This window comes from Lepidochelys kempii, chromosome 22, assembly GCF_965140285.1.
Source record: "Lepidochelys kempii isolate rLepKem1 chromosome 22, rLepKem1.hap1, whole genome shotgun sequence".
Classification (NCBI taxonomy): domain Eukaryota; kingdom Metazoa; phylum Chordata; order Testudines; family Cheloniidae; genus Lepidochelys; species Lepidochelys kempii.
The window spans coordinates 22,103,505-22,128,960 of record NC_136401.1 but is presented as its reverse complement, the minus strand read 5'-3'; the positions used below and the strand labels follow the sequence as shown (position 1 = coordinate 22,128,960).

At 52.2% G+C, this 25,456-nt stretch overlaps 1 protein-coding gene across 1 annotated transcript in view; it reads left to right on the top strand.

Moving 5' to 3' along the window:
• The first annotated feature begins 3,416 nt into the window (after positions 1–3,416).
• FXYD6 (FXYD domain containing ion transport regulator 6) overlaps positions 3,417–25,456 on the top strand; it is a 52,300-nt gene continuing 30,260 nt past the window's right edge. The window contains exons 1-2 of the mRNA XM_073320611.1: positions 3,417–3,674; positions 24,724–24,759. Coding sequence (XP_073176712.1) covers positions 24,732–24,759 — 28 coding nt within the window. The 5' untranslated portion in view covers positions 3,417–3,674; positions 24,724–24,731. The remainder of the gene's footprint in view (positions 3,675–24,723; positions 24,760–25,456) is intronic.

Sequence of the window (25,456 nt, the reverse complement as noted above, 5' to 3'; positions counted from 1 at the left end):
ACAGCCCCTGGTTTTTAATGGGCCCATTGGTATCTAACCCTCACCTAGGCTCTTAGAAAAATCACATGAATCATAGCAAGCGTTGATAAAAATCTTTGACTTTTATCTCAGATTTTATCAACACCAGACAGCTCCGTGATTTCTTTTCTCTCCCCTTGGGGGCTTCAGAGTGTCAGGGGCCCAAGTCCAACCCCACCTCTTCCCATTTGCCTCATCCTTTCTCTGCATTACTGGTGCACAAACCCAGAGCGCTGCCTTAACATTGACCAGCCAGCCTGCAAACCTAGCCACCAAATTCTGTGCATGAGACCTTGTAGGCCAGCTGGCATGGAGCTGGGGCCAGGATCCCAGAGAGCAGCCTTTTCCCCACTGGCTGTCCAGCACTGGAAGGTCACAAACCCTAGGACTTTGGAATAAAATAATCAGAATAACACCTTGTTGTGGTTGTGTTTGACCCCTCCCTGTCAGTTAGAAGCTGGTCAGGAACAGACCTTCCCCCTACAGTGTACTACCAGAAACACAGCTACCCACTGGATCACACAGCTTGACTCCTCTCCCCGCGTGGTGCATGCAGCAAAGCAGAACTGGACCAGACTCCTAGTGTAAGAGGGGTGTAAATTTGGCCTACCTCTGTCCACTGTGGCACTATGGTAATTTACACCTGCAGAGGATCTGCCTCCTTGGTTCTTGTGGTGCCCTTGGGAGTTATGCAGGTTTTGGTCCATCGTTGGCTCAAAGGCCAGGGGCTGATTTTTCCAGGGGCTGAGCCCCTACAACACCAGATTAAGCTAATGAGAGCTCTGGGTGCTGCACACTTCTGAAAATGCACTCTGGCTCTTGCTGATTTCAGGGGGAAGAATTTGAGGCATTCCAATGCTGTCTAGCCAGGTGCCCCCCAAGAGAAAGCCTTTCCCTGAGCCCCTCTTCACTGTTTTATTCCGTAACGTTAGTGAGATGAACTGACACCTCCCTAATCCCTCTTTCGCTCTGGACCCTGTATTGTCCTCGGACAGTGGCTAGGCAAGAAAAGCCTTTATAGGACATTTACCAAGTTCTTTTCCAAAGTATTTTCCTGACCTCTGAGGAGCTCCTCAGAACATTTCCCAGCTGACTGCTTTTCCCAGTACCTCCAAACCAGAGATCTGATTGGGGGCAGTTTTCCTGAGGGACTGAACCACATCTGCTGAAAAGGGCTCTTTCAGAGCGGTTTATAAACATTCCCTTTTTACTGAAGCATCCTGAGGGCTAATGCTGCTTTTAGCAGAGGCTCTCAGAGCACTTTATACACAGTAAATTAAGCCTCACTGTGCTTGTGTCATTTGTGAAATAGATACTGTTCTATCCTTTTTGCTGCTGGACAAACTGAGGGTAAGAGGTTAAAGCAGCTTGCTCAGAGTCAGACAGCAAGTGGGTGGAGCTGGGTATACAAGTCAGGAGATCTGACTCCCAGTCCCCATTCTCCTCCTACACTGATCAGACAATTATTGACTATTTATTATTGGATTTCCTTAGCAGCTAGGAGCCCCAGCCATGGACCAGAACCCCAGGGTGCTAGGTGTTGGACAAACCAAGAACAAAAAGTCTCTGTCCCAAGGAGTTTACAATCTAGCTGTAAGACGAGAAGTCAGATGGTTACAGAAAGACGGCAGAGTACAAGGAAACAATGACACGATATTGATCACCATGCCTGACAGTGGTCTTGGCACACCAGGAGCCTTGCGGTTGTCAAATTTTCGGTAGGCACCACAGCAAAGGAGGGATTTTAAGGAGGCTTATTCAGTAGTGTTGCGGGTGTTTCTGGGCACCCCTGCCAGGTGGGAGGGGCAGCCTGGGAGAAAGCACAAAGGTGATTGTTTGGAAATGTAACAAGCGGGTGCTGGAGCTGCCATCAGGGAGGCTTGGCAGAGGATGTGGCTTTGTGGCCATTCCTACACAACGCAGCGTTTAACAGAAAGGGCCGTTCTTCTGTGCAGCCCTGGTGTCATGTTCTTGGTATCATAAATAACATCCCAAAGGGTTGTCTCATGAGCCTCTGCCTGCCACCTTCAGTCTGTCTGAAAGTGGTACTGTGCGTGGATCCCACAGGTACTATCCAGCAGTTGTGTTCATTAGCAGAGCTAACCTCGGACTGGTGCTGAAGCAGAATGTCTGACCCTCAGCCTTCACCAGCCTGGTCTGGATTTCCTCCATTTCACCTGGGAAATGTAGTCATGAAACCACTTTCCCTTAGTGCCAATTATAGCATAAACTCTTCAGGGAAGGGACGGTCATTTACTCTATGTTTATCCTGCATCTAGTGCAGCGGCACTCAGAGATGGTGGGCCTGGGGCTTCACAGATGTTCAGAGGAGTGTAATTTGGCTCTAAAGAAGCCATTGTGCTTTTTGTATGAGAAGGGGAGGGGATGGGTGTCCTTGACCAAAACTCCCCCTCCTCTTATGCTCCTTGTTTGCCAGCCCCTGTTAGCCCCCGAGGTGGCTGCAGGTCAGTGGTGCTTTCGGTTGGAAAGGACTGTGGACTCCTGTGGAAGGAAGGATGCTACAGAGCTGCAACATGAGCTCTCTAGTGCTGAATGCAGGTCCCATGGATGTGAACTTCGTAACTGGCCTGGCTCTTGGTGAGCAGGAAGCCTGTGCTGCTCTCCCACGCCCGCACAGCTGGGTGAATATTAGTTGATTTGCAATGGTCTCGCCTTAGTTTTTTAATTCACTGACTTCACCGAGTTTCATGTGCACTGTGCCTGGGTGGTGCGTGTCCCATTCCTTACGGAGGTCAGTGGAGTTACCTGGGCACACCACGGGCTGCACTGATCGCTGTTCTTACACTTCCTTTCACACACCCAGAGGATTACACAGACAGCCCAGGGCCCGCCTAGGAACCCAGGAGAGGCTGCAGGGCTGCAACAGGGCTGAAGGCCGTTGTTTTCCATTCCGGTCCCTGTGAAATGATCCTTCTCTTTTCCGGAGGAGGGGCTCGACTGCTTTGCTCTCCAGAGTATCCCCCCCCCGCCCCAGTCTCCCAGCGCCGGAGCAGCCTTGCGTGAGGCGCACAGAAGCGGCCCGGGCAGCGGCCCGTTCCCTCCGTTCACGGTCTGGTTTCTGCTACATTGGTTTTAAAGAGGGGAACGAAGGAGGGGCTGCAGGGTGTGTAAGAAGCCATCCACTCTGCCAAAATCACACTCTGGAGCTTCCCCATAACTGTAGGGTCTGTGGTTAGCTCCCTCCTTTGGCTCCGGTCACTTTTTTCCGAGTTGGGGCGGGGGGGGGGGAATCAATGTTTCCTTCTTTTCTTGTTTCCTCCTTTCTCCCTCGCTCACACTCCCCCCCCCCAGCGCCAAGCAACAGATTATTGCAAATTCCTCCCACCCCTCCTTGCGAATGCCCCTTTGATCCGCCTTCCCCTTCCAGCCCTCCCTCGCTCGCAGACTGACAGACGCGCCCGTGCCCGGGGTACCCAGCCAGAGGGGGCCGGGGGCTGCGTGTTTGCAGCCAGCGAGGAGCCATTCGGCAGCTGACGCCGAGGCAGCCGGGCTCCCCATGTGAGCCGCTCGCCCAGCCCGGCTCTCTCCCGCCCCGCGCACACGCAGGGCGCCGGCCCGGGGGCTTCTGCTCACGGGAGAGGCGGCAGCAGCGGAGCCCCCCACGGTCCCGCCCCGGATTCGGTCGGGGACTGGAGGTAAAGGGCGGGGAGCCCGGGGAAGTTTCCCCGCGGGTTCTGGGTGGCCCCGGTTCGCTGCTGTTCTCCGGCCCGGTGCTTCGGGAGCCGGCCGGCGGCGGGGCAGGCAGTGGGGCTGGGCGGCGGGGGTTTGCCTGGAGAAGGCGCCGCACGCCCAGACCTCGGGGCGGGGGCCGCGCAGGGAGCTGGGGGCGCCGGGCTCTGCGCCCCCGTTCATGGGCTGAGCCCTAAAGCCAGCTGGGGGGGTCCGAGCCGCCACCCCCAGGGCGCCGCGTTCGGGGGGCTGGTGGGGGGAGGAGGGTTCCTGGGGATTCTAAGTGGGGAGCCCCCCGGGTTCCGGAGCCCCCCCCCGGGTTCCAGAGCCCACTGGGCGGGGGTGGGGAGCCCCCCCCCCGGGTTCCAGAGCCCACTGGGCGGGGGTGGGGAGCCCCCCCCCGGGTTCCAGAGCCCACTGGGCGGGGGTGGGGAGCCCCCCCCCCGGTTCCAGACCCGGTTCCAGAGCCCGCTGGGCGGGGGTGGGGAGCCCCCCCCGGTTCCAGACCCGCTTCCAGAGCCCGCTGGGCGGGGTCAGTCCAAACCCATCTCCCCTTGCTGGTATTTTAGTTTACATGTAAGCAAGCCCCACGCCCCCATCGGGGTCTCCCCCGCCCACCATGGTCTGTCTGTCCCGGGGGGCAGCCCCCCATGGCGGATTGTCAAGCAAACTCTGGAGCCGCGGCTGTTTACAAGTGGCGGGGAGGCGGCTGGCTGCCGCGGTCCGGCTGCCGGCGACGTGACCTGGGAGTTAACTAGGAGCAGCCAGGGCCCTGCTGGCCATGTGTCCTGCCCCAACACCCCGGCCCCCACTCCCCCGCAGCCCCCCCCCCCATTTACAGCTCCTGCCCCCAGTGGGCAGAGCTCCAGTTCCCCCTTTGGGAGTCATGGGGGGCATGCATTGTGCCCCCTACCCCTGGTTGGGAGTTGGGGGGCATGCCTGGGAGGCGTGCATCCCTCCCGCTGCCCCCCTTGTCTGCAGGGCAATGCTTTGTCAGCAGCTTGGCCTGGGCTGGCACAGGAGGGCGCCGGGTGCTTGGAGCAGGCAGCCTGCCGGAGCCCCATTGTTCACGGTGCGTCCCCCTGGCTGCCGCCCACCCAGCTACTTGTTGGCGCTGCGTGTGCACATGTCTCTGTCTCTTCTTTTCATTGTGAGTCCTTCCATTCCAGGCACGTGACCTGCCTTGTCGTTTCCATGCCAACTCCCTGGTACCATGATTCCCCCTCTCTCACATGGTTGCCTGGATACCACTTATCCCTGCCTGGTATGGAAGGATGCTCTTGTCTTGCCTGCTCCCCTTCTCCCCTCTTTCACAGGCAGCCACACAAGCGTGTGGACACCCGTACAATCCAAGGGCAGAGATACCTTAAAGATATCAGTGCTAGGTGGATAGTCTCACAGGCATCCTCTAGTGCACACGTACAGTGTGATCCGCTTCCACGCACTCATACGAGCATGCACACACAGTCACTCTCACAAACACAGGCACCGTCTTGCACAGTCTCTCACACACACACACACACATCTTGCATACTCATTCAGACATATGCACAGACAGCCTCCCAGACAGCCTCCCACGTGCACACAACTCTTCTCACAGTCACAGACATCACTTACACACCCTCACGTCCACTCACACGCACCTTCCCATACGCACAGCCACATCTGGAAAGCAGTCCTTTTAATCTGATTTAAAAAAAAAAAATCCTCCTTGTCTAATTGGGTGTTGTAATGCCCATGGATTTGGAGAAGAGCAAAGGAGCATCTAGTTGTGTATATCAAAATGTTTTGAAATACATTTTCTTATGTTATTAAATATTTTCATGAAGCTGCAGTAATATAAACAAATCAAACACTTTATCCCACAGAGGAAAAGGGAGGCCCTATCTATCTCTAGCTACATCTTTAATTAAAGAGTCCTGAAAATTGTATCTCTGAATCCATCCAATAGAGTTCAGATCCGGAAGGAGTGATTTGCAGGAGGGGCAGTGACAGGTGGCATATCTGGATCTGTATAAGCTTTACAACATGAAAGAGCAGCCTCTGAAGAAATGTTTTCAAAGCTGCATAAGGATTATGACTTATGTTAGCTTCCCTTGCACCATTTCAACGTTGTTTGGAGGTGTCATTGTAACCCCTGTTCTCAACACGACATGAAATTTCTACTCCTGTAGGTTGTTTTCACTAGCACCTAACTCTGTGTTGAAAACAAAAAGAAAACCTTATTAAACAGAGGGAAACTCCCGAGAATTAAATTCCTTTTCCCATATGGAAAATGTTTCTGCAGAAATACTGTGTGGCTTTGAGTCGAGCAGCAGGGGAACAGCAGCTGAGGAATGACAGATAACATTTTAGATTCAGAGCTGTTCTAGACGCTGCAAACCAAGGACAGTAGTTGCTAATTCCAGGCTGAGGGGAAATGTATAAAACAACATTCGTGTTACAATGTCCTCTGTAGACTCGCTGAGGAATCTGACTGATGTGGGGTGAGTTGGTTGCCATCTTGTTGCTATGAGATTTTTGTTTTACTTTTACGTTTTATTTACATGTGATTGCTTGACACATGCCGGCCTGGATAAAATATCGCACATAGATGTGAATTTGTCAGTAGTTTAAACTTCTGTAGTGGGGACAACTTTCATGGGGGATAAGTCCATCAATGACTATTAGCCAGGATGGGCAGGGATGCAAAACCATGCTCTGAAGTGTCCCTAGGCTCTGTTTTCCAAAAGCTGGGAATGGGCGACAGGCGACGGATAACTTGATGATTACCTGTTCTGTTCATTCCCTCTGAAGCACCTGGCATTGGCTGCTGGGTTACATGGGCCATTGGTCTGACCCAGTATGGCTGTTCTTATGTTCTTAAATATGTCAAACTAGAAACTTAAATCTGTTCCTCTCACATGTTTGCCCTCAAGGTGTTTCTTTCCATAACTGCAAATTATCCAAGGACTGTCCTGGCACTTGCTCAGGCTGGGGTGCGAAGTGCTACTCCCGAGGGCATTCTGTGCCAAAAAATAAAAATTCTGTGCACAGTATTTTAAAATTCTGTAAAATTCTGCAAATTGTATTTGTCAAATAAATGTGGAGGATCCACCATGGCATTGGGGACCACAGGCCACTGGATGAACAGAGATGGGAGATCACTGTGCAGCTCCCACCAGGACACGGACTCAGCAGTGAGGCTGCACCCATCTCTGACACAGCGCAAGGACCCGACCTGCCCCAGAAACATTCCAGGGCCCTGCTGCTCCATGCCAGGTGCAAGGCAAGATCCAAGTCCGGAGGGTGTTAATGTGGGGGGATCCAGGTGTTAGTTGAGAGGGTTCTGTGTGGCGCAATCTGGGTGCAGGCGGCTCAGTGAGGGGTCTGGGTGTGGGGGGAGATCTGGATGCACAGGGGCTTGTTTGGGGGTTCTGGGTGCAACAGTAATGGGACTGTGCAGCGGGTTCACATGAAGGTGGTTGGGAATCAGTGGGTGGGAGGGTCTGGGTGTGGGGGGGTTAGAGCTTGGCTGGGTGTGGAGGACTCAGTGGGGGGGTCCAGATGCTGGGGGAGTGGGGTGGGGATCCATGTGCAGCTGGTTGGGGCTCGGTGGGGTGGGAGTCTGGGTGTGGGTGGCTTGTTGGAGTGGTCCAGGTGCAGGGGGAGTGGGGCTCATCGGTGGGGGTGGGGGGTGTTGCTGAGTGTGGAGGGTGAGGCTCGGTGGGAGGGTCTGAGTATGTGTGGGTCTGGATGCATGGGGGTTGGGTGCATGGGGAGCAGTTCCCTGTATAGGGATTCCTCCCCCTTCAGCTGAGGAGCGATGGGTGCAGGAAGCGGGGGTGGGCGTTGTTTGCAGGGCCTCCTGCAGCTGGAGGAGAAATCTTGGGGTGAGTCCGACCTGGCCCCCGATGCCGTGCAGGGCAGGAGGAAGTTCCGTCCTGCCCAGCCGGGACTAGCAGCTGAGCCCAGCGCAAGGGTAGGAGCCACCAGCCGGGTCTTTCCCAGTCTCGCCCCCTGCTCTACAGTGATTTACCTCTCTGCGGGCTGCCCTGGGCACCTGAAACATTCCGCTGGGGAGGGTCATTCTTGTGGCTTCCCTTTGCTTCCCTGCCAGGAAGTCATTTTTCTGCGGGGAAGCAAATAAATCTGCAGGGGACATAAATTCTGTGCATGCGTAGTGGTGCAGAATTCCCCCAGGAGTAAAGTTCAAAGCATGATTATAATCAGAACCAGCCAGAAGAACTCAGGAATGAGGAGATGTGTGTATCTGTCTCTATGCTGGCTGTGCTGCCATTAATGCTAAGGAGATGGAGTGGGGAACTGTCTCTCTCCTCTGTCTGGTTTTGTTTATGTACATGCAGTTAAAAGCAGCCATTCCTTTTTAGAATGAGAGCAAATCACTTTGGAGGGGGTGGCAAGAGTGTGGATTCTTTGACAGGTTGTTAACTAAGAAAGTATTCCAATATTGTCAATATCAGCAAGGGGGTAGAACTAGCATACCTTAGGCCTTTACTTCACTGCTTCCCAGGACATAGATATCACAAACCAGACTGTATCAGGTAACGTTTATTAGTATTATTTATTTATCCATTATTGCATGACACCAGCAGTTCGTGGTCCAGAGATCTCACCATCCAGGATTTAGCCAATATGCAACCGTTGAGTAAACAGACAATAGCAGGAAAAGGTAGAGGCAGTAGAGGTGTATTTGCATAAGATAGTCATTACAGTGGTCTCAGTAGGTGTTGAACAAATGAATAGAGGGAACGTTTATGAAAAAAACCTAAACAGAATCTCCATTCCCAGCAGCAAACTGTACAATGTATTGGTTTGGCTTCGTCGAGAGGCAAGTTTTATTTGTCCCGCTCACCTCCCTCGCAGCGGACGCTGTTAGTTCCCAGCCTGGCTTGCTCCACGCAGCCTGCCGTTAGCGCAGCGATAATCCCATTTGAGATACTCCTCAGAGAAAGGACTAGCTTGGCTGTTTTCGATCTGCCAGGTTCTATGTTATGAGATGCACGTCATGTTGACGAGCTGAGGACTGAGGGCCAAGACAAATACCTCCAAACTGATTTGGCAACCATTCCTTGATGTGTTAAGACATGACTGCCTGGAGCCAGGGAAAAAACCTGTAGAAGACTTGTTTTGTGTGATCTTATTAGTAAAGGAAAGGGCTTAGGGCCAGGGGAGGAGGAACAGAGCCTCGTAATTTTGTCCAGTGTGATCTGTGATCATTCTTGTGATCTCATTGTTCTTGATTGACCCTAATCACAAGTGATCCATGTAGCTTCTGGCCTTTTGGTGGCATCTGAGATTAGATCACTCAGTGGAAGCCTGGATTAAGGTTTGGATCCCCGGGTCTCCTGAAAAGCACTAGGATTCCTTTGAGCATCTTCTGCTTTTGGCAGAGATCCCAAGCCTGCAAGTGACAAATTAATCTTAGCAAAAGCTGTCTTGTGTCTCCCATCCTACCAGCATATGAATCAGCACAGACCTGGAAAGTCTTGCATGTTACAAGGGTGTAGGCTGGAAATCTATCATGTAGGAACAAGAGACATAATAACAACAATTGCATGAGAAGCCAAATTGATGCTGACGTGAAATGGCAGAAGAGCACATTATACGCATAGCTGCAAATGTCCATTCTTACACGTAAACTCGTACTTCCTTCAGGCAACTGAACAGACCTGTCAAGGGCTCGGGGGCTTTGCAGGGAAATTGGAGATTTTAACTCGGTCTGAGTTTTGGGAGATGTCCCGAGGACACTTGAAGGAAGAAGGCGACTGCCCAGCGTTAATTCTGATGGCTGAGTCTTGATGGGCTGATCTATTTGAAACAATTAAAAATAAGCATTTAAATTTTTTTTCAAGTCTCTGACAAATCACCCGTCTTGTTCTTGAGGAGTTTTCAGTGTTGTTGAGGGGCTGATCAACCTGCAGAAGAGATTGTGTTTGTCTGTCTGGCTTTCACCCTCCCCGCCTCAGTAATATGAGGAGAATGAAAAATTACAAGGGGGGATTTTTGAAGAGAAACAAGGAAATGGGGAGAGAGATTTATGACTTTCATTATGTTCTGTATAGGGCGGTTCTGAGGGTGGCATGTAGGCTAGAGGTACAGAGAGCGCAGTGACCCCGTGATCATAAAGTTGAAAATATCTGCCTGCCTTGGGTGTGGCTGTGTGAGAGGTGGGGTAGCGTGTGTGTGTGAATTCTGGCTGCTGTCCCATGTAGGCAGCGTTTACATGTGCTCTGCCCTGACTTTGCATTGGTGCAGATGATGGCTCCCATGCCATGTGCTGGGATGAGAGCCCCATTGCTAGGTGGCCATGAACAGCTGAGCTGCAGGAAGGACATTGCAGACATAACACACGTCCTCCCCTCCTGCTCCCCATTAGCCCTCTGCTGCCACTCAGCATCTGCTAGCAGATGCTAGGTAGTGATTTCCCCTCCGGCTGGGGAAGATTGTGCAGCGTGGAGATAACCTCTCGCTAGTGCTGTCCTCTCCCTGAGAGATGAAGGGTGACTGGGAACTGGAGGTTTACCTGTACAGGCAGCTAGTCCTTCTCTGAGAGCCAGCCCGAGCCTACATGCATCGCCACTGAAAACATTAACAGTGTATTTATCACTTGGGTTATGGCAACACCCAGAAGCCCCAGCTGAGATCAGGGCCCCTGGGCCCTATGCGCTATGTAGACAACCCCTGCTCTAAAGCTCTTACAAAGGCAGGACTGTTATCCCTATTTTACAGTTGGGAGAGAGGCGCAGAGAAGACTGTGACTTGTGCAAGGTCACCCAGCGGGTTAAGGGCAGGAATCGAACCCAGATCTCCTGAGTCCCAGTCCAGTACCGCTCACAAGGCCACGTGCATCCTTCCACACCCTGTTGCTTTGTGAGCTGGGGGCCGAGTTTGAGAGCGGATAAATTCCAGGCCTGGTGACTGTGTGGTTCAGCATGTTGAGGGAGCCAGGCCTCTGCCAAGTAAACAGCCAGCGGTGGTTACTGTGCATTGGTGCCTCCCGCTCTAAAGCCAGGGTGAAAGCAAGGCTGCCCAGGCTGGAGGGTGGTAGGTCCCTGCGTAGCTGGCCAGGGCCCTGCACTGCACCAAGGGGAGGGGCTCCTGCAAATGTCAGATTTGAAGAAAATTCAAGTGGGGCCCAATAAACGAGGCCCCCCTGTTTGGCCAACGATTTGTTCACCAGATGGCCAAGCTTTACTTCAGCAGCTCAGCTCCTGGCCCTGTGTTAGCGTGGGGCTGGATAACATACACAGTGTGGCCTGATGTGTGATTAAGGCCCGTAGGCACTACTGCAACGCAAAGGAGAGTAATGGTAATGACCCAACAAGCACTGTTAATCTCTTGTTTCTTTGGTGAATGCTGTTGCAAGGGAGTGTGAGATTTTTTGAAAGCAGGGCAGACAGCACGGGGAGACTGTGTTGTCTTGGTCACAGTAACTAGGGACTGGAAGCCAGGACTCCAGGGTCCTATTCCTGATTCTGCCACTGACATGATGTGTGACATTAGGACAAGTCGCTTCACCTCCCTGAGTCTCAGTTTTTCCCATCTGTAAAATGGGGATAATGGTACTTACTGGCCCTACAGGGTATCCTGGGAGTCCTTGGCAAAAGATGCTGAAGAAGGGTGAGTTACTATGATTTAATATTAACAGCAAAGCAAACAAACTCTCTCACCCCTTCCAGAGAAACAGGCAGGATCTTCACTCCTGGGGATTTTAGGGGGAAGTCACTATCGCAATGAGTGTCATGGAAATAGCTAAATGAATGAAAATGTCGTCAGGATTACTGGAGATTGGGCATGGTGAGCACAGGGGAAGCTGGTCCTTACAAATACTGGCTGCAGTGTCTCACTGCAAATGGAAGGGCCTGATGCAAATGCCACTGAAGTCAACAAGAGTCTTTCCATCAGCTCCAATGGGCTTTGGATTCGACCCTATTTGCGGAGTGCCCTGGTTTGTTTCCGGTAAGATATTGTCCCCCCAAAGCACCCCCATATTCTGCTCCCTGGACCAAAACTTCACCCACACCCAAGCCACGAAACACCTCCACCCTCCATTGGCTGGGTCTGTAGAATGGGATCTCACGGCTGCCTTGGCTCAGGAATTTTCTCTCTCAGCTGCCTTGTGCCCTCGTATCTCCCACCTTGTTACCACAAGGAACCAGTGAATAGTCGGAGAAAGCAAGAAGCACTGCGTAGGTGACTGTGGATTAGAGGGCTCTGCACTGGCATATCAAGATGTTCTGGTGGCTAACTGATTGCGATGGCATCAGAATCCTGGTGCGTGCCTGTGTGTACATGAATGTGTGCGTATAGCCCAGGTTGCAAAATTGTCACAAGCATTTATCAGTCCAGGCACAAAATCTACTTGCCTGCTGTTTCCATGATGATGACAGTGAGAAAAGTGAATGACGTTTTACTGCTCTCTTGCAAATTGTGGCTGGCTGTAGGCGAGATGGAAAGGAGAATGTCGTCCATCTGGTGTAGCTCTGCTCAGTTTTCCCATGTGTCTAGATCTCTATTTATAATACAACAGGGAAAAAACATGTTTTGATTAAAGTCAGAGGGAACTACATTGCCTTCCTGACTGGTGGGGATTTGTGTGTATGTGTTTTAGCAATATTTGATGGTTTAGAGAATTGGAGATTTAGAGTTACTGAGGGGAAAAACATTTACAAACGGTGTTTATTAAACTTACAGTTTGGCTTGAAGAACCCAGTGATGGATGGGGCAGTTCTTCCTGAGATAATTCAGACACTCCTTCCACAGCTATACTCATTATTTATACAGTGCCCTACTGTAGGGATGCCTGTACCAGAGGCAAATAACAGCTCCATGGCTTGGCCAGCTTAGTCTAAAGTCTAAAGGCAGTGCAATGCAATCAGGCTGTAGAAAATGTTTGCACAACCGTTGACATTTTTGCTTTTCTCATTTTATTTCAGTCTCACAAAAACAGCTGTCTGTCTGATTTTATGAAAAGCCTATGACATTTCACACAAACATACTCATTTGAGGGAGAAATGGGCTCATTTTTCACTCCAAAATGGTCCTGTTCTTTCTCTAGTGAGAACCATGACAATTCTGCAGTTTAATCGGTGTGAAGATGACTTTTCATGTGCGAAAAATCAAATTTTAAATTATGTTTCAATGTGAAAAATACCCAATTTACTAAATGTCATGAAAAAAATGGAACTCTGGCGCAAAACCCCCCAGGAACCAAATGGAGAAAAGAGGCACAAAAAATGTTAGAAAACAGGTTTTCCCATTTGTCAGAGCCAGTCCAGACTGGTGTAGGTTACCAGAGCGGGGCTGCTCCCTAGGGTTGCAATACAAAGTGTACACTGCTTAAACCAATGTGGTCTTTCCCTAAGCCCTCCTTCCTGGCTGCGGTGAGTTCAGACAAAGCGGGAAGATATTTATGTATGTCCGTATTGATCCAGTATGTGCCAGTTGCACAAGCCTGGGGGAGTGTTTGCTTCAGTAAAAAATGTTTCAGAAGCCCTTTCTCAGTCTTTACACGCAGTGTGTGGAAGCTTTGCCCTAGCCAGGACTGAGTAAAATCTGACCGTACGTCCTCTGGGATTTGGCCCGTCACCGATATGTAAACTAAATTCATTCATAATGTGCTGCTCACGGCAGTCCTGTGGCATGGAGTCTCTCAAAAGCCACAGTCCGCACTGTCACGCAGCCTGCAGTTAAAGGGATGGGGCCTCTCGGGTAGGGAAGACTGCTGCTTTGGGTCTGCCCGCTGCCCTTAGGGCTGTTGCTGTAGTTGTGAGAACTGGAGTCCATTGATTTCAGTGAGCTTGGGCTCTGGCCTCGACGGGTGCTGTGCAGCGAGTCTGAACTGCCGCAAGCAGGAGGAAGAGGAAACCCACGCAAAACGTCTCTGACTTATACAACTTTTTTTTTTTTTCTTTCCTGGCTTCGGTGGCCCCCCGGGCAACGGAGAGCAAGCTGTGCCCTTAATGCGCGTAGCAAAACCTTGCTGCTCGCAGCGCGTAAGAGAACGCCCCCTTCTCCAGAGCTGCCAAGTTACCGGAGGCTGTGCCTCAAAGCTGTAGAGCACAAGTCTTGGACACAACCTCCGCGGTGTTTTAGCCAACACAAGCACAGCATGCGCAGGCCCGGAGCTGGCCTGTGCACGTGGCAGAAGACAACTGTTCTGCACTCGGTTACGTGGGTGTAAATCGGGGCAAGCAGGGGCTCTCTGTAGGGATGAATTACTTTTACTGACCTCGTCCCGTCCTTTAACTCCCCTCCCTGCACCCCAGCTACTTTTAATTTCAGATCAAATTGCAAGTTCAAAGTATCTCATCAAGTGTCCTCTTGTCCGAGAGGGTTTGCTGCAGAAGGGCCAAGATGCAATTTCTGTGTGAGGTTAATCAATGTTTTTTATTAAAATCTCATGTTGCCTTTCAAATGCACAAATCACAATGCAGCAACACTGTGAGTGTGATTGGACCTACTGGGACCAAACTTAAGGTTGGTGTAAGTGGGTGCACTCGCTCGCCCAGGGGGTGTGTGTGCCCCTACACCCTTGCAGAGATCTCCCCTGGTTTTAGTTCAGTGTCTGACCTCTTGGTTCCCCCTGGCCTGGGCTTGCATCAGCCCCCACATTTCATTTGCAGTTTTGGATTCAAACCACAAACTGAAGCGCCAGGCAGGCTCACCTGAAGCCGTTATGTGTAAGGGCAGAAACCACTTAGCTTTGCCTGGGTTCCACCCATTAATATTACTTACTGGCAATGCCCCAGTCAGGATCGGGGCCCCATTGGGCTGGGTGTGCTCTACAATGAGATAGGGAGAGACAGCCCTGCCCTGGAGAGCTCTCAGTCTAAAAAGACAAAGACAGATTGGGATGTGGGGAAGGATGCAACATACAAGCAAAGTGACCAGGACGGTGATGGGCACGTCTTGCTTATTTATGTCAGGTTTCAGAGTAACAGCCGTGTTAGTCTGTATTTGCAAAAAGAACAGGAGTACTTGTGGCACCTTAGAGACTAACCAATTTATTTGAGCATAAGGTTTCGTTGAAAGTACATCCGATGAAGTGAGCTGTAGCTCATGAAAGCTTATGCTCAAATAAATTGGTTAGTCTCTAAGGTGCCACAAATCCTCCTTTTCTTATTTATGTCATTTATTTATTTCCATATTAAATAACTGATCCTTACTTGCCACTCTGCCTAGCTCCTCTCGGGTCTTTCCCCTCACCAGCTAAAGCCATAATTCTGACTGGAACGGTCTGGGGAGGTTGAAATGTCAGTGGAGCTGTTGTGGGTTTGAGTTAGAAACCAGGTGGAAACGGACCTGACCGTTTCCATGGCTCATCTCAGGGCTCTGGTGGTATCACAATTTCCCCTGGGCTTGCCATGCACAGCATAGATTTGTAGACTGTAAGGCCAGAAAGGTCCATGATCATCCAGTCTCACCTCCTCCGTAGCACAGGCAGGGAACCTCCCCAGGGATTCCTGCATCAGGCCCAGAGCTGCTGGCTGAGCGAGAACAGAACGTCCGGAGAGACAGCCAGTCTCGATTTAAAGACTTCAAGTGATGCCTGCGTCCCTCGGGAAGTTGTCCACATGGTTAATTACCCTACTAAAACGTGTGCCTTATTTCTACTCTGAATTGGTCTAGCATCAACTTCCAGCCATTCAGTCTTGTGTGGTCTTTGCCTGCCAGAGCTTCCTGACGTGGGTCTCCATGGATGTACTGCCCTGTAGTTCCGTTACTCGTGTGGTGAGAGATGGGATGAGAAAACACGTGTGAAACCAGATGGAGCGTTTCTTTGCTTCCTGGCCAAGGCCCTCAGCACAATGCTGGCCTGCCGCAAGATTGGCGGGTACCTACCTACTCCCTACTCTTAAGGATCAGCAGTGTGAATATGGACATGTTCTCCACACCAGCACCTTCAACCCTAACCTGGATGCAGTTGCTACTATGCAAAATCTGGTGTGCTGTAATCACTTGGGATATAACAGGTGTCATCAACTCAGTGCACAAAGATACACCAAAGCCCAAATCTCAGAGCCTACGGTAGTAAAATCTCATTCCTTACACAAGTGCGTGATAGGGAAGGGAGGTGCCATTTGATTTGCAAAAATCAACAGTCGCATTTGCGTCACCCTCTGCTGCTAACAACTTGCATCTTCTTGGAGCTCAGTGTCCCCTGGATCTCAGGGACTAGACACAATGAGACAGATTTTCCAAGAGGCCTCAAAGGTTGCACTCATGGTTTTGTATCCATGTGTCTTTGTCCAAACCTGTTTCTATGTGCACAACAGCTTGTGTGTGTGTGTGCAAACTATGTTTGAGTGTGCAGATCCTGAAGTGAGACACCAGCCTGATCTTCGCATGCAATTACATGAGCATAAAAAATTGCATGCAGCTCTTTGCATATGCAAAATATCTGGCATCATTGTAGAGGTTGCTTCAGAGAATGTGACCCAGCATGTCATTCTCTTTCCCAGAGCTTTGTTCTCTACAAATCATTTTGTTACCAGCAATGGGGCTGTCTTATGCTGCAAAACACCCCCCCAGACATACATCACTGACTGTGTAGCAGGAATCACAAGGCCATATTGTTTGTTTTCCATGTGGGACACTTGTCTTGCAGCATACTGACTGTCGGACTCAGCCTGAAGAGATGTCTCCTGAGAACTGAGGGCCTTTTTCATTTCACCTGTAACCGGCTCAGCAGAACCACAGAGAGGCATGAATTTAAACAGTGTCTCCCCGAACGAATGTGCTCCCTGATTCCCCATGCCACCCTCTGCCGCCCATATAGCTATAGCCTGTCTGTGTAATGGCTATAGCGGAAGCTGATTCACAGGGCAGCCCCGTGCTAGTGGGTAGGAAAGTAAGTAAAACTGTATGTGGTGTAACTGGGCACATAGGACCCATGGCGTCACTGGCCTGCAGCCTGGGGACTCAACCCTGTAACTTGCTGATTTGCTAGAGTTTTGAGCCTGCTCTGCACTGGTGTGAATGGCTGGGGCAGGGCAGAACCAAGCCCATAGCATGTGGTTAATCTGTGACAAACTGGGGTGTGGCTATCCCACTGCTGAATTGCTCTTGACTATAAAGTGACTGTGTCATGGAAAGCCTCTGTGTAGTGCGTCCACCATGAGTTAGCAGGCGTGTCACCTCTCTGCTGGGCCCGAGACGCTGAGCGATCAGCAGTCAATCATCATCTATTCAAAATAAGCCCCTTGGGAGTGCTGAGAGAAGATACTTGCTCCTCTTGTCTGCAGGCAGGGGTGTGCGAGAGTAATGGAAAGGTACCAGGAGCCTAGAGAGGGACTCACAGGAGGATGGGAAGGGATCCAGCATGGAGCCCGGGTGGGATTTCAGGCCACAGCGTTGTTGTTATTATTTTTTTTTTAAGATAAACTTCAGACTTCTAAAAAGGTCAAGTAGAAAACTGTCAGCCTGGTTCACAGGGGCAGCCATGGTGCAAGCGTCCCGCCAGGAGCGATGTGAATTTGTGTTGTGTGCACAGAGAGATGCTGGGGTGGGGCTGCCCAGCCATGTGGCTCCATAGCAGGTCCTGTGTCAGGGTCAGCGAAGGGGTCGGGCTGCAGCCTCCTGTATGAGCCTGTTAGTTTTTCTGTCTCGGCCACTTTCTTTAAGTTTGCTGCCTAGTGCTGGCGGAGCTCTGTGCTCAGGTGCTCTTCCATATTTATCCTTTTTAAAGGGCTCCTGGAACCATGCTCAAAAAGAGCCCGTTGCTTGCCTCCTGTTGCCTTCTAACTGCCAGGATCAGAGCAATTCCTGGAGAGCCACTGGCTTATTTATAGTCCGAAATAATGACTCTCCAATTTCTCTCTGCAGAAGGCGGATAAGCCTGGTTTCTTTGGCTCCTCCCATTGAGCCCTTCCCCATCTGTATCTGCTAGTGGGAGAATGGAATTGGTTCCTTGGTAAGCAGAGGAGCTGACTGTGCTCTCAGTGCAAACCTGGAGTAACTCCAGGGGAGCGAACTGGATCACAGCGGGGCCCCAAATGGTTTCTGAAAGGGAGGAATGACAGCACCAGGGCTGAGCACTCCCTCCTGCTCCGTAGTGCCGGGGAAGGTGAAAATTAGGAGGTCAGGTGCAAATTGCAAATCCCTGAAATAGAAAAAGCGCCAGGGACTTCTGGCGAGAGGCTCGTAGGTTGGTGGTGATGTGCTGTTAGATTTAGGGCTGTTAAGTGGGAAAGTCTCTGAATAGGTGTAGGAAATGCTAGCATTAATTCACAGGTACTTCCAGTATAAAGCATTATGCCAGTCCCAGAACAGGTAGAGGTGAGACACCAGATGCAAATATCCAAGCAGGAGGCTGGAGGTTTGCTCTCCATGTACCCAAGAGGAGCTAATTCATCTGCAGAACCCTGTATACAAACTGCCTCTATAGTGTTAGAAAGCATTTTCCCATAGGCTTGCTATAAACACACACACACACACACGGAGATGAGAAGACATCTACGCGCATTAAGCATTGTCAGCTGAAGTTTGAAAAGTGTTTTTTTCCCTCCTTTTGCGAAGACAGTAGAGGCAGGGCGGGGTGGGAAGTTGTAGCACAATGTTCCTTATGAGACAAGCTGGTCACTTTGCAAGTGTGGAGCTAACAGGCTGGTGAAATGGAAAGTGTTATCTTGTAGCAATTTTTAGGTCATTAATGAGATGCCAGCATAGGAGAATTTAGAGGGATAATTCTACTTGTTAGATACTGTTGTTTGTAGCTTGCCCAGAGCAAAATGAGATAATGACAGATTCATGACTGAATGATTTTCCTCCATAAAAAGCAAAATACATATATACAAGCAAGGGTACATATCCTGCCTACCTGTGTCATGCAGGCAGTTGCATTGAAGTCTATGGGGGGCTTTGAGCCTAGCAAGGGTGAGTTTGGGGGCTCTGGTAATGGAGGAGGGCAAAAAGGACAGCATGGGCCAAATCCCATGAGATTTCCAGCTCACATAGGATTTCTGGGTGGGCGGGAGCCCTTGCAGGATTTGGCACAAGATTTGGAGCCATGTTAGGAGCCCTGTGCTCAGGGCCACGTCCCTTTTGCTGGATTCCAGCAGTCAGCCCATTATCTAGGTGGAGTCACCACTTTGGGGCTGGGAAGGAATTTTCCCCATACCCCCGGATTGGTGAGGCAGGTCAGGTTTTATTGTCTTCCTTGCAGCACATCCTAGGGGTTGGGTTCTGGGCAACAGGCGGGCTGGGATTCTCCCCCTCCTGGAGGGCACAGTCTGGCCCTGTGGGAGAGTCGTCGTTGCAAATGTTGGCAGGTGCCCAGTGCGGGAACGAGCTGATTTAGGCCCTAAAAGGTACCATGGCGGGCCTCCTGAGGGCTCCTTCTTACATAACGGGGGCATTGTGCTAGGCCCCTGGGGGCAGAGGCAAACCAGGGGTTGGGATGCTACCCGGGGGACCCCTTGCAATGTGTTGTATGGCAGTGCTGGGGGGCGGGGGTTGAGGTCTTAAAGGGGGCGGGATGTGGCTGGAGGCGCCCAGAGAACCTCCTAGCGTGGTGATTGGCTCCCTCTGTGGTGGGCGCCCGCCAAGAATTGGCAGAGGCTCAGTGGGGTATGAGTGACTGTGCAGGGCCATCCCCCGACGGGAGTCGAGGATGTAATGTGACTCTCAAAGGAGCGGCTGGTTAAAACCCATTCCCCATGTCCCTGCTGTGTCCTGCGCAGTGAGCACCCCAGGACCGTTTGGGCTGTGAGGGTGGGCAGGGCTTGGCTGACAAGCGGTGTGATGACAGGCTGTAATAGGGTTAGTGACACCTGATATCACAGCGGTGCCTGGGTCCGAGTCTGCAGTTGCTGCCTCAGTGAGCTCCCCAGCGCCTGAGGTCTGTTTGTACTCGGGCTGCTTTGGTGCCAGAGGGTGTGGAGTGGGCTCAGTGTAAATGAGAATCAGGCTGCACGGACTTCCGTGGAGTCAGGCTGGTGTAACCCTGACGTGACCAAGTGGAGAACTGGGCCCACTGGTTCTGGGGTATGTCTCAGCCGTAGTATTTGTCAGATGATATATTCAATGCGTAATAAATCATTGACGGGCTGTGTTTTTCAGTGAGCATGATCCATCGACAGAGGGAGTCAAATCATGCAAAAAATGTACCTGATGAATAATTTATTCTACAAACAATGGCATTATTAATAGAACATCAGATTCAATTAACACGATTCATTCAGCTCGACTTTTGACTCATAAAAATAAATGGTGTGTTGTGCTCTGTTGTGTATTTTGCACGATGCACACTGTGCAGTTTGAGTTTGATAGTTTCCATGATACTCTCAGAACAGTATTTGATATTTTTAAAGTATTTTGTTTACTTACCACCCATACAGAAAACAAAGCCACACATTGCTGGATCATCAGCTGCTGGGCTGGCTTGGTGGTCTTTTTAACCCAATAATTGCGTGAAATGAAGGTGTCTCATCATATAACGATAACGGCCTGGGCATGCTGCACCAACTGATCCCCATGTTTTGCTGCACAGTCGAAAGTAATGAACCCGGAGCCTGGGAACAGCAGCAGTGGGAGCTACAGGGAAGGGAAATTAAACCAAAGCCTGTTTGGATAGAATGTGTTTATTACAAAATGGCCCAGTCTTTGTGCAGGGAAGAGACGGATCATGATGGGATGTGGGTTGTTATGAAGAATGGCTATCACTCCGTCAGTGCGCACTGGGCTTTTACAGCACCGAGATAAACCAGGAGGCTGACTCTGCTGCCCTTTCACATCCGCCTGAGGTCCCTGCTCTGAGGCGCTGACCAGCCAAGGCCCTGAACAGGTGGTGGGATCCCAGCAGATCGTCCCTCTTTCCTGGGCTGAGTCCTGCTGGCTGCAGGGGGATTCCACACAATCCTTTGTGGAATTGGGCCTTAACAAATGAAATTCTTAAAGACTGAGACTCAATGGCCAGCAAACAAACTCTGAAAATGCTCCCTGATACCGACCGTCCCTGTCCCCTCTGTGCTGCATTGGGAGATGAGAGAGCTCAGCACCTCACAGGACAGGGCTCAGACGTTTTAAGGGCTGGTGTTGTTTTCTTTTTTTAGCTAAGAGAGAGATTTGTGAGTGGAAGGAGCTGTCCCCACTGAGGTCAGCTGGGTCACGAAATAGCTGAGGAAGGCCCAGGTGATGGCATGTAGCTAATTCTGTTTGGAAAGGATGAATCTAGGGGGAGTGAGGGGCAGGGTGATGGGGCCGTGCAGGAGGAGAGCATCCCGCTCACTGGCTCTCGTAAGAGCTGACATCCATGCAGGGCTGGGAAGTGTTTCTACCCAAACTAAATTATGCAGATTGAGCGATATGTTCCCCTTGAAGAAGAGCTCAGTGCTTTGGCTGAGGAGTTATTCTGTGGTGGTGGTTACTTACATTATGTACACTGCACTCGCCGCCTTCCCTTCGTTTTGTCCTGGTATTTGCCTGGTCTGTCTTCGTTTGAAATCCGCTCTCTTGTTTCTCAGACCCCTCGTCTGGTATCCAGGAGACACCAGCTGCTAGGGCAGCCACGGAGGTGCTTGCTCTGAGAGACCTCTGGCTTTAAAACACACACATACGCTGGGCCAAACTTAACCTTGGGGTAACTGACATCGTGAGGTTCCACCCGAGATGATCCTGGCCTTATTTTCTTTGCCCCCTGGCTTTGTTTTGTTTGGTCTCTTGGTTCCAGTAACTGCTCTGCATCCCTTTCCCCTCTTTGAGGCCCAAACTGGAGCTGGGACAGCAAACCCCAGCAGGCTGCATGTTGGGAGTTGCAAGGATCCACCACGGCTGCCAGCATTTAGTGGATCCCAAAGGTAGCCCTTTGGGTTAGGCCTCGAGTGAGCCTTGGACAGGTGGCTTTGTGTCCTGACACCAAACCCCTATCAGGTGGATTTCAATGAGCAGGTTTCATCAGTTCCCTATGGTGGCTGAATGATTTCCTGCTTAGGGGCAATCCCCCAGAAGCCAACTGTGAAAGAGAGGGAGAAATGAAATGGCTCTCAGGGGATATAACTTCACCCTCCTTCACCCCCAGCTCTGCCACTTACGGCTGAGCCACCAGCACCTTCCATCCTGCTAAAGAACCGACAGACGTTTCACGTGGGCATTCGTGGCAGATGCCACGACGTTTCCTGAGGGTGTCTGGTGACCTTGGTAGGAGCCATAGAACGTCACAAGCCTCCAGCCTCAGTGGGACTCATGCTAAGTCATGGAGCTATTTTGGCTGATGAGTGTGCGTGCCTCCAACTGGGAGCTATTTATTGCGGGTAGAGACTATTCAAATGTTCCCTTCCCTCTGCTGAGAAGAAGAGTACCCCCGACTTTCTCTAGCAATGCACACCCCTCCGCTCTAGGTGTGGGAGGTCTGACGGGGGTGCTGATGGGGCATTTCTGGCTGGGAGTGTATCTCGGCGTCTGACCAACTGTGGTGACTGGTCACACCAACGTGACATCAAAGGGATGCTCATGGTGGGTCAGCGCTTCCAACCTGAGCTAGGCAGAAAGCACATGGCTTGTGCCCCGCAGTGCCAGGGGAGGGGCACAGGCCTCTTTGCTGGCCCTTCTGGGCATGCATTGCGTGAATGCTATTCTGGTGACTGGTGGGAATGCAGTTACCAGGCCAGGGAGCGTCTCCGTGGCAAGCCGGGGACAGCAAGAGGCTGTGAGGTTATCATTGACTCTCAAGCCACGCAAGCCACTTTATGCTCCTGTATCTGGGGAGCTGTGGCTTGGTGCCCAGCTCAGCCCTCCGGATACTGTGCTCCTGGGTACAAAGCAGCACCATGGCCCTGCCAGTGAGCACACTGCTCCTTGATGGAGGAGGCAGGGAGGGAGCAGAGAGGAGAGGAATATGAGACTTAGGGAGAATAGGACCCAGATCCACCATGGGCAGCCCTGATGCCGTTCTGGCCAGAGGGGCAACAGCAATGCCAGGAGAAGGAGCCCTGGGGAGACGTCTCTCCAAGGCCGTGGCAGTCGTGGGAAGGAAGGGGTGTAACCACGGCTCTGGCTCGACAGAGGTTCAGTCTCCTGAGTCAGGGGAAGGCTTTGTCAGGGCTGAGCCACTCAACACCAGCATCTCTCTGCATCTGTCACCCAGGGAATTGAATTGCTGCTCGGAAAGGGCTCCTTTCTTGTCTGCGTTATTCCAGGCCAGCAGCGGCAGCTGTGTTCCAGCTGTGTGTATCAGCACTGCACAGAGCCTCTCTGTCTCCTTTCCCCCGAAGTGAGCAGCTCTCGCAGCCCAGCCCAGCTACTGCCACTGCTATACCATGTATGGTAATATAGTCCGACGGGGCTAGGGGCGGGGGGACGGCGGACTGTGCTCGGTGCCCAGAGGAAGGGCGTGGAGACGGTCCCACAGGCCCTGCTGTGTTGGGGGGCTGGAGCAGTGCGCAGTGACTCTCCTGACCCGGATGTGCTTTGCCGAGCTACAGCAATGGGCGGCTCCAAACATGGGTGCCACACCCAGACGCAGGCCAGCAAGCGCTGTGCAAGCAGATTGATGGCCCTGCCGAACGCTGAAGCGTGTGTGTGTGAGGGGGGTAATACATCCCACTTTGCAAGGCGAAGCTGGGCCCCTCTCCACACTGGCCTCAGAGCCACGCTAGGTCCAGCATGTCTGAACGCAGCCCTGGCCAGCAGGGGCATGGGGATTTTTGTGCTGAGATGACCCGTCCAGGTTGTCTGAAATGTGGTTTTATTCCCTAGCTCCGACAAACTCCCTCCCTCTCCTCGCTGATTAGGAACCCAGCTGGCAGGGCTCTCACCCTGGTGGGGGCTGGTCTGTGGGCAGGGCTTCCTCTGAGGCCAGAGGGGGAGATGGGCATTAGCACTGGCATCTAAGCTTGACTCTTGTGTCATGCGTATGGGGCTGCATCTGGTCCAGTGTTTGATTCTCAGCACTGGAAGGTCCTGCCTGGCCACTCCAGGGGCTTGCTGGCTAGCATTACTGGGGGAGTAAGGTCAGGTGGGCTCACCCCCACTTTGGGCACTGCCATACGGCCACTAGGGACTCATGGTGCCATGGCTGGGGTCCCATCTAAATCCAGATGAATTGCCTCTAAGTCAGCGATGAAACCCGCAGCACCAGCCCAGACTTGAGCGGAGCGCTGCAGCCAGGCCCTTCCTGGCATGTCCTTGCAGCCCAGCGTTGGCACCCAGTGGCCGGCCGAGTGAGTTGCTGAGAGGAGGTCGGAGCCAGGGAGGGTGCCCATTGCAGGGGTTTCTCTACGTCAACCTTTGGGGAGCCAGGGGGATGTGTCCCCTCATGGAACAGGCAGACATCTTGCCCTTCCACACCAGTCCTCAGGGTCCCTGCTCCCTCCTCCTGGTCCCTGGCAGCAAACAGAGCCAGGAACTGCCCACACTGGCTGCAGGAGGGTCACAGAGCCAGTGCAGCCTCAGGCAGCATTGTGTTCTGGTGGGCTCCTAGCCTTTTCCAAAGCTGCACGCAGACCTGCAGGCTCCTCCGGGGCTCTGGTCGCCAGTGGGGAGGGAGCTGGGTGTCTTGTCCAGAGTGTTTTGGAAGCAGCTGAAGGAGACCCCAGCAACGTGAGACTTGCAGAGCTTAGTGCAGGCCCTCATTCTTCCCCCATGACATTCTCCTCTCAGTCCTCCCTGCTCGGTTCGTTCCGGGTGAGTGTGGTGCTGGTGGAGGGTGCCGAATCACCACCTCTGTATATTGACCTCCTGCGCGTCCGCGGTGACCCATCGGAGCCATCTCGTCGCGGGCTGTGGCCCATGCAGACCTGGCCTCTGGGCACAGGTTGCCACTCTGGGGCTAATTGTGGTGGTGATTTTTCTGATGTGGATGCCTGGCCACTCACAATGGGATTGAGAGCCAACAAACTCACTTCACATGGGGCCCTGAACAGGCATCTGGTGGGGGGACTCTGCATGGTGAAGCCCGTCTCCCCTGCACGTCTACTGGTATGGCTCATTTTTACATAGGTTCACTAGGGACCCACCTCTCTGCAGAAGATTCATTCGTTTGCGGTTTCATCATTGTGTCCCTTTTTGTTCCAGGTGGATCCATGTTCACCACTCACCAGGCATCCACAGGTGAGCTGCAGGCCCTGCAGGGGCCGTCTTTGTTCTGGGTGTGGGGTCCTGGCTCATGACCGGGCTCCTAGGTGCTACAGCAACCCAAATAATGAATGGTTCTAAGGCCAGAAGGGGCACTAGGCCGTCTAGTCTGAGCTCCTGCCTAGCACAGTAACAACAAGCTCAGAAGCCAGGCTCTCTGGCCAGCAGCGCTGCCCATCTGAGTGCACCGGCTAGTCTAGTGCTGCATCTGCTCTGCAGCCATGACGCCAGCTCCGGCCAGCATCACTCCGGGCAGCGAGGCGGCATCACCCGCTGACTGATTTGTTTCTGAGCTGGTGACTTTGTAGACGGTCCCTGAGCGGGCAGCTCCCTTCAGCCCTGTGCATTCTTCCCAATGATCTGAGGTGGGATCTGGTGGGATCCGGCCTTGTCACAGTTATAAACCATCCCTTCTCTCATCCCGCTGCCCTCCTGCTGCTGGGCACTGCCGGCTCACCAGAGGGGCACCAGGGACCCCCTGGCTGGAGAACTCCGCTCCCTGTGGCTGCATACAGAGCAGAGCTCAGGCTGGCTGTGCATCCTTGGAGACGCCGGTAACTAGCGTGACAGGCTGAGCATGGAGAGCTCCTTGAGGCCAGCAGCTACCGGCTATAGCAACCCAGAGCTCTTTGGTTCTCAGCACTAAGCAGCTCGCTCTCCATGCTATGCAGAT